The sequence below is a fragment of the Phocoena sinus genome, chromosome 1 (assembly GCF_008692025.1).
Source record: "Phocoena sinus isolate mPhoSin1 chromosome 1, mPhoSin1.pri, whole genome shotgun sequence".
Classification (NCBI taxonomy): Eukaryota; Metazoa; Chordata; class Mammalia; order Artiodactyla; family Phocoenidae; genus Phocoena; species Phocoena sinus.
Window position 1 is genome coordinate 13,079,355 of NC_045763.1, and position 9,209 is coordinate 13,088,563.

A 9,209-nucleotide genomic window follows, 5' to 3' on the forward strand; every position below is an offset into this window, starting at 1 on the left:
AGCCTTGGCAGACGTGAATAAAATACCGCTAGGTCAGATCCCCATCTTTGACTCAGTATTTCCATCTGAAGAATGGGTGGTCACTCCCACTCTAAGGAGCTCAAAGCCCAACAGGTAGGCTCAAGCTCTTCCTGGTGAGCCTCCCCACTCCCAGCCTGACTCAACTTCCCCTACCAGGGTCCAGATTTCGGCTACGTGACTTGGGAACCACGAGACAACTCTGTGAGTGGCCTGGATTCCTTTGGGAACCTGGAGGTCAGTCCCCCAGTGGTGGCCAATGGGAAAGAATACCCCCTGGGGAGGATCCTCTTTGGTGGCAACCTGCCTGGGTGAAAGAGGTGTTCCTGGGGTGGAGACTGAGGGTGGGGTGGTGATCGTGGCTGGGGGAGGGGCCATTCTACTCCTGGAAGAGAACCAGAAAAAATCAGTGATGAAATTGTAGACCTGGATGTGGGGGGGTGGGAGCAGAAGACGGTTCTCCAGACACTGTCCACACTTACCTTGGGGAGTCTGAGAAGACTGGAGCAAGCAGAGATGTAAGAGATCCTTCAGTCCAACGCTTTCATTTCATAAGTGGGCCCAGAGAAGGTGAGTGACCTGGGAAGGGTCACATAGCCTGCAAAGTTATGACTAGACTTAGGTCTTCTGATTCAGAAAATAAATAGATGTTGACATCAATTAATAGTTATAGATGAAAAAGTTTTAAGTCTCAGCAGTCCCAGGAGAAATTACATTTAAATCAATGCTTGTTCACACTATGATGTAAATGACTAATATCAGACCTTGTCCTGAGAGCAAAAGGGAGGTATAGGACATGAAAATTGAGACAGCAGTGACACAAAGAGAGAGTGTAACTGATGATGTCTTGTTCAATATGTGACACAGGGATATTGATGAAAAAGAAAAGGAATTATATGATAATGGTTATTTGCTACGGAATAGACCAAAACTGAGCCAACCAAATTCAGCAAAGCAGTTAGAACAGACTTGTGATCAAACAACAGGTGAAACAAGAAGCTTTGAAGGGGACTACCTGCCCTCAAACACATGATCTCACAGAAAGAGGAAGTTGGGGCCATGCCATTAGATACTTTTTCAGAAGGCAAGAGAAGAATGGGGTTTAAATTCATGAACGTAATATGCCGGGGCTATGAGAAAAGATCACCCTCTCCCCTCACTGACATGCAGGAAGGCGAGGCTGCAGCAAGAGAGATGTACGTTAAACTCTACAAAGCACTGCCCAGCCGGTGATTGAATATGGGGGTGAAATCAGTCTCTTGGAGAATGTGAGGATGGGGCCTGAGGGTGTTTCTGAGGATTTGCCTGGATGGTGAGACCTGGGTGGGTCACTGACCTGGTGTGATTGACCTGTCCTGTGTCTGCCTCATCGAGAACTCACCTGGAGTGTAATTTATTATATATATATATTTTAAAAATATTTATTTATTTATTTTAACATCTTTATTGGAGTATAATTGCTTTACAATGGTGTGTTAGTTTCTGCTTAAAACAAAGTGAATCAGTTATACGTATACATATATCCCCATATCTCCTCCCTCTTGCCTCTCCCTCCCACCCTCATTATCCCACCCCTCTAGGTGGTCACAAAGCACCCGGCTGATCTCCCTGTGCTATGCGGCTGCTTCCCACGAGCTATCTGTTTTACGTTTGGTAGTATATATAAGTCCATGCCTATTTATTTTTTATTTTTGGCTGCCTTGGGTCTTCGTTGTGGCACGCGGGATCTTCGTTGCTGGGCACGGGCTTCTCTCTAGCTGTGGCTCGCATGCTCAGGAGTCTCAGCGTGCAGGCTTAGTTGCCCCACGACATGTGGGATCTTAGTTACCCCACCAGGGATCGGACCCGTGTCCCTTGCATTGGGAGGTGGATTCTAAACCACTGGACCTCCAGGGAAGCCCCGAGTGCAATTTAAATATATATTTATTGTCTTCCCTGATTACAAAAGCAATGCATTTTGGGGCAGATGTTGCAGAAATCTTGAACTCTTGTCATTCCATTTCTGCATATATGTATAATTTTAGTTAACTTTTGTTTTTTAACCCCTTGGGCCCCAGGTCAAGAGGCCGCAGGGTCACCCAGGTGGTTCGGGACTTCCTTCACGCACAGAAGGTGCAGCTCACTGTGGAGCTTTTTGTGGACTGGTTGGCCACGGGCCGTGTGGATGAGTTTCTGAGCTTTGTCCCTGCCCCCCATGGGAAGGTAAGGACTCGGGAGATAGCTCTGGGTTAGGGGATGAGCTCCAAGGAGCCATGCCGAGGCCGGCGAGCTCAATGGAATCTGCTCTCTCCACACAGGGCTTCCGGACGCTCCTGGCCAGCCCTAGCGCCTGCTTCAAGCTCTTCCAGGAAAAGCAGAAGCAGGGCCACGGCACGGCCCTCCTGTTCCAAGGGGTTATTGGTGGGTACCAGTGCTGTATCCCTCATCACAGATCTCCCACCCCTGTCACCTAAATTAAGACACGTCGTGGCTTGAGGGAGGAAGGGCACATTTTAAAACAGGGCTGTCCTCCCAGGTGTGAGATCCCTTGCTCCACGAGACACCACTCTCCATGGCTGGGGCAGAGCTGGCAGGGAGCTCCATGATGGATGAAGGGCTTGTGGTGGGTGTGGACAGAGTGGAGACGTGGCCAGCTTTGTGGGCACGTGACCAGGGCAGTCATACAGGGCCCTCTGCTCAGAAGGGTCCAGCACTTGGGATTTGACGCTCTGCCCTTCACTGTCTTGAAAATCTTAATAATTTGTGTTTTGTGAGCAAAATCTGATGGATCAATGGAGCATCTTTTGGGGGCTTGGAGCCTGGGCTCATGAACAGTCCCACCCTGGACCACACCTCTCTCTGAGAGAAAAGCTTCCATAGAACTTAGAAGCTCCCGAGTATAACTTCCCACGTCCCCTTACCACCCCTCACTACCATCACCCGGAAGCCCCAGCTATAAAGTGGAAGAAATACAATTTCCCCCAAACCCATCATTCCCACAAGGACCACGAATAGACTCCTTTGAGCTCAGATGAAACCTGAAAAAATCCTCAAATCCAAATTTTATGTACCAGGCAGGGAGAAAGCTATCTTCATCTTTCTTAGAAGTACCGCTTTACAGGGAGCAGTGTCCTGAGCAGGACAGTGAGGGAATTCACAGCTGTCAGACCACACATAGCCACCGTGTGGCACTGGAGAGCTGATACCCAGGGTGGTGGCCGTGGAGGTCCAGCACACCTCAGTGGTCACCTACTGTGTACCAGCCCCCAGGCTGTGAGGTCCACGCAGTTTACCCCATTTGACCTCAGGAGAGCCTGTGAGGCTTACTGTCACTCTGCTTCACACGTCAGAAGATGAGGCTCAGAGTGGGTAAGTCGCTGGCCCAGAGGCCTCAGCAAGAATGCAGTGGAGCTGGGTCTGGATTCCAACTAGGGTGGGGGGGATGTCAAGCCTGGGGGGGGGTGGCCAGCAAGCCCTCTCCTTTCCCTTGGTCAAGGCTTCACCCCTTCATGAGCACTGGGCTTGGGTTTGAATCACAAGCACCCCCATTTCCTAGCTGCAAGACCTGAGGCAAGTCTTTTTACCTCTCTGAGCCTCAGTTTCCTCATCTGTAAAGTGGGGGTGATGATGCATACCTTGTAGGGTTACCATGAGGCCTAAATGAAGTGCTGAGTGTAGAGCGCTGGACTCAGGGCCTGCACAGGGTAAGAGCTTCATAAATGGCAGCCACGAGGATTGTGAGCCATTGGCTCTGACCTCCCCTGTCACGCCCGTCTCCACGGGCACCTCATCAAGGCTGCAGGAAAGCTGGGCCTGGGGGAGCCCCTTTGCCATGCAGTCACCTCTTGGAGGTCAGGGGCAGGGTCCAGTGGTGTCCGTCAGGGCTGGCACTGGTGGCAGGTGGGTGACCCAGCTCCCTGACCCACCACTAGCCAAAAAAGAGCGATCATCACCCAGTGCCCCGGTGGGAGAGGGGGAGGCTGTACATTTCCAATAAAAGGTGTCGCCACTTCCGAAGTGCTCAGATGAGGGTCTAAAGTTCATGGCACTGCAGCCACCTGCCCCAGCCGTCCTCACACGCCCAGACTCGCACAGTGGCCAAGCGGAAAGGCCGGGGAGCTGCTGACTCAGCAAGACCGGTACCTGCGAACTTGGCCTCTGTCTGGCTGCTTCCCAGAGCAGGTGGCCCTCCCTGCTGGCATTGTTCTCGCCCTGCCCTTCGTGTCTCTCTCTCCTTCACAGGCAATCAGCAGATCAACGCCATCTCCATCGACCAGGTCCTCTCCGGTGAAAACCTCATCAGTTACAATAGGTTTGTCCAGGTACAGGGCCGTGGGCTGTGAGTGGGAGCTGGGTGTGGCTGGGGACCGGGATGGGGACGGGGGTCTGAAGCTCACAGTTCATGAAAGCTTAGGCTGGAGCAGGCCCAGATGAGGGCCCCTAAACCCTGACTTTGACCCGAGAGAAAGGAGGGGGTAAGCAGGCGCATGTGAGGAGGACAAACATTCCAGGCAGAGGGCACAGCACAGACGAGGCCCTGAGGAGGAACAGAGGGGCCTGGGGTGTTTAAGGACAAGCCAGGAGGCCCACGTGGAGTGCGGGGAGACAGGTCCCATAAGGCCTTGTAGGGCATCACTAGGGCTTTGGCTGTGACTCCGAGTGAGATTGGAGGCCACTGGGGAATTTGAGCAGAGGACTTATGCTTTGAAATGATCTTTCTGCTGCTGTGTTGAGAATATATCTTCTATTATGGCGAGGGGTGGGAGGTGGTGACAGTAGGTCCCAGCAGGAAACATATGGCGCTTGAAGCGGATAACTGTAGAAAAGTTTAACAAAGAGAATATTTACAAAGACATAGGGAGGATTTGAGGAAATCAACAAAGGCCTGCCCCATATCCCCAGGGTAGAAAGAGGGGAGCCGTCACCACCCCTGGGCCTGGAGGAATTAGGCAAGGAAGATGTTACTGGAACCTGGAGGGGTCACTACAAGAAGAGGCTATGAGACAGCAGCTGGGACTTCACAGCCAACCCACAGTGACCTGACAGGGAGGGAGCTGGGGGAACAAAGATCCCAACCGCACTCTCCTACCAGCCCCCCCCACCTTCTGCCAGTGCCCCCATTGGCTGAACCCAACCGGAAGCCTGTGGGTAGGGGAGCCCCTGATTCCCAAGGGGCAGCCTCCCAGGGCACAGAGCAGATAAGATGGGTGACAGTGGGTCCAGTAGAGCAAACAGAATATCCAGCCCAGGGCCTTCCAAGAAGCAAATGCCAAGATGGGGGTTAAACATGCAAGGATTTTATTAGGGGCAATGCTGCAGGAGGGAAAGAGGAAGGGAGCTGGAGGAGGCTGGGCGAGCTGGTCCTGAGGGAAGGAGAGGGAAGGAAGGGTGGATGCATCCTTTACTGCCGCACGGTCAAGTTAGGCTCGGCCAAACTGCGGGATTCTGCAAGCCAATCAGCCATCAGAGGGTCCCGGCTCCCAGAAACTGTCTGCCTTAGTATCCTTGCGGAGCTCAGCCATTGGCTGTTAGCAGCTGGTGGGAGGTGTGGCCTCGGGCGGGCGCCAGCACAGGAAGGATTTCAGAGCTGGATCTGGGCAGCTGGGCCCTCGGTCAATTCCACTCCCATGGCTGGAGGTCTTCGTGGAGCATTGTTATGGCCGCCACATGAAGCAAGACCAGAAGAAGCCAGGAGGCCAGTGAGGAGGCCGCTGCCGGCAGCCAGGCGGCGGGGAGGCCTCTCCCCCGGGTGGAAGGGGTAGAAGTAGTGGGGAGGGGTCCGATCGGGGGTATATTTTGGAAGTAGAGCCCACGGGACTGGCTGATGATGGATGCTGAGTGAGAGGAAGGGAGGCATCGAGGATGACCTCAGGGATTTTGACCCAAGCAATGGGTCCATTCACAGAGTGGAAGAACGGGGTGGGGGCATGGGTGGAAATGAAGAGGTTGTCTTTGGACCCGTCACATCTGATGTGCCCGTTAGACACCCAAGTAAAGATGCAAAGTGCTGGTTATGCTTGCACGTCTGAGCTCAGCAAAGAGGCTGGGCTCTATAAAGCGGTTGGGAGATAGAAATTTAGGAGTTGTCAGTGTCTGGTGTTTTAAACCATAAGACTGAAGGAGAGGGACTTCCCTGGCGGTGCAGTGGTTAAGAATCTGCCTTCCAGTGCAGGGGACTCAGGTTCAATCCCTGGTCGGGGAATTAAGATCCCACATGCTGAGGGCCAGCTAAGCCCATGTGCCACACCTAGAGAGAAGCCTGCACACCACAACGAAAGATCCCGCACGCCGAAATTAAGACCCAACGCAGCCAAAAAAAAAAAAGACTGAAGGAGATCCCCTAAGGAGTGAAGGATCTAGAGAAAGGAGAGGGTCAAGGATGGAACACTCTGGAACACTCTCACTTGAGCCTGGCTAATGGGATAGGACTATGAGGGGTGGGACACGGGGCAGGTATATTTTGATGAAGGGGTACAAAGAGAAGGTTTGTGTGGAGAGTTGATCTCTGGGCATCCTGCCCGTCCTTAACCAGACATGACCCCTGGGGTTCCCTCCAATACGGGCAAGGTCTCCTACCTCTTCCTTCCTCCTCTCCTAGGGCTGCGTCGACTGGAGCCGGGAGGTGCTGAAGCGGGAGCTGGGCCTGACCGATGGTGACATCATCGACATCCCCCAGCTCTTCAAGATGGAGAGGAGAAAGGTGGTGGCCTTCTTCCCTGACTTGGTGAGGCCACCACCCGTGATTTAAGGTTTCATCAAATTAAGCTCTGAGCCTCTGCTCCCCAGTGGGCAAGACGATTGGTCGCTGCCATGTTTGGGACTGTGGTGGCTGGTAGCGGCGGCAGGGAGAATCAGAGGTCCCATGGTGCCCAGCAGAAGGACTTCTTCTTGGCTGATTGTCATGGTCACTATGAAATGCTCATTGGCCAAGCCCTTGCTCAGGGGCCATCAGGGAAGGGCTCTTCTCTCCTCCCAGGGACCCACTTGATATTTGTGGAGTGAATGAAAGATTGCATGAGGCTGTGCATGTAAAGCATGTAGTATCCACTGGAAGCTCAGGTGCCCATTCTGCTCTCTTTCTCCCAGTAAATAGCTCTTCACCATCCTCCACATATTTAGGGTACCCTGTGTGAGATACACAGATGATTAAGGCTGCTCCCTGCTCCCAAGGAGCTGCCGGTCAAATCTGTTCAGGGGAAAACTCTCTTCACCTCTCTGAGGATGTGTCCCAACAATCTACTTTGTATAATAAAGTGATGTGGCAGTTCAGAGATGGGACAAATCACTTCCGGCACAAGAGGTAGGACTGGAGATCCAAGAGGGCTTCATGGAAGAAGTGGCCTTTGATTGAGCCCTGAGGGCCTTACCTCTGAAACTTGAACTTGCATCTGGAACACATGGACCACTGGGCCCTCACCCCAGGGGTTCTGATCTAGCAGGGACCTGAGACACTGCTGCCTTTCTAACAAGCAAGCATCCAGGTGATGCTTGCTGCTCTCTGAGGACCACACTTTGAGATCACTGCTGTCAATCACCCGGCTTCCTCCTTCTTCTTTCCCCTACCCTTTCAAACCCTCTACACCTCCATCCTCCAGAGGAACTAGACTCGCCCATCATCAGAGGCTTGCAGGGAGCCTGTCCACACCACCATTGCTTCATCCCTCCTTTTTTCCTTCCCCTTTCTGGCTTTTTGCCATCTTTGATTTCCCCACTTGTAAAGCCTCTCATCACTCCTTTTCCTTCCTGCATATCTAAGGAGGCCTGGCAATTATGTCTGTGCCCCCAAGAAGCTTGTGCACTGGTCCAGATTCTTGTGTTTGCAGGAGGACCACCCAAGCCAGCTTCAGCCAGAGCAGAAGATTTAGTATAAGGACCCCAGGAAAGCCAGGGGCAGCTGTGGGGGACATCAGGAGCGCGTGGAACCATTTCTTGTCTCTGCGTCTACATCATTCATCCCTCTCCTTCCCTGCTTCTCCTCCTCCATTTCTTGGTTTCCCTTGCTCCTCTGTCCCTGGGGATGAATATTAATATGGCCACATATAAGTATAGACACAGGCAGAGATTGACTCAACTCTCCCACCATATCAACTTCAAACACCGGAGGAGAGAATCTGATTGATCCAGCTGGGGTCATATGTCTACCCTGGTCCAATTGGCTACAGCCTAGGAGTTTGGGATTCTGTAGCACAGACATGGCAACCACCATGATCCACCAATAAGGAGGGCAGTCACCAGAGAAATAAGTTGTCATTGTGAACTCTGCAGACGTGCCCATGGCAATGCACAGCTGGCCAGATTTCTTAGCAGCCCAAGTTCTTCTCCCACTGCCTGGAGAGGCGAGTAGCTATTTGCAAGCCTGCCTCAAAGACAAACCCAGGTCCTGCCGGGTATAGTGAGGGTGCTGGGGTGGGAGCCGATGATGAAGTGCTGCCCCTGACCTGGGCTCCCCCTTTGTTGTAGGTGAACATGCTGGTGCTGGGGAAGCATCTGGGCATCCCCAAGCCCTTCGGACCCATCATCTGCGGCCGCTGCTGCCTGGGGGAGAAGGTGCGGTCCCTGCTGGAACCGCTGGGCCTCCAATGCACCTTCATTGACGACTTCACCCTATACCACAAGCTGCACGGGGAGGTACACTGCGGCACCATCGTGCGCCGGCAGACCTTCTCCTTCAGGTGGTGGAACATGGTACCCTGAGCCCATCCCCCCACCATCCTTTACCCCCCGGGTGGGATGTCGGCCTGGGTGATGGAGACTGAGACAGGCCTCTGAACAATAAGTGTCAAGAGACTCCGACTTTCCAGATGGAGCACCCTCTTGGAAGCCTTTTCCTTAGAAGTGTTCACGCCTCACCTGCAACCTATTTGGTTTTCAGCCTTGATTCCCCTTGGCCTCCCAATAAGAAGGACCTCGTTTCTTGTGGCCTCTCATGCGGATCAACATGACCCACGGGAACTCCTCCAAACATCCCCCTCCCCCCTTGCCCCAAATCCTCTGTATGGGGCCTAATTCACTTTGGGGTCTAGAAACATCCATGCATCTCCTCTGCCCTCTTGGCCTGTGTGTCCTAACAGAGGAAGGACCCACAATCCTGCTTTGGTCTGATTGCCTCTGGAGCTACAGGGGAACTAACGTCCTAAAGTCACAGGAGAGAGATCCAGCCCATAGCCTCACCCACAGGAAAGGAGCAGAGGCGGGACCAGCATTCCAGCTCC

At 53.0% G+C, this 9,209-nt stretch overlaps 1 protein-coding gene across 1 annotated transcript in view; it reads left to right on the forward strand.

The window, feature by feature from the left end:
• The window catches only part of LOC116760809 (protein-arginine deiminase type-3-like), a 29,075-nt gene extending 20,384 nt beyond the window's left edge, over positions 1-8,691 (forward strand). Inside the window, 6 exon segments of the mRNA XM_032646244.1 lie at positions 178-329; positions 2,076-2,220; positions 2,316-2,418; positions 4,240-4,319; positions 6,596-6,721; positions 8,458-8,691. Coding sequence (XP_032502135.1) covers positions 178-329; positions 2,076-2,220; positions 2,316-2,418; positions 4,240-4,319; positions 6,596-6,721; positions 8,458-8,691 — 840 coding nt within the window.
• Positions 8,692-9,209: the final 518 nt, after the last annotated feature.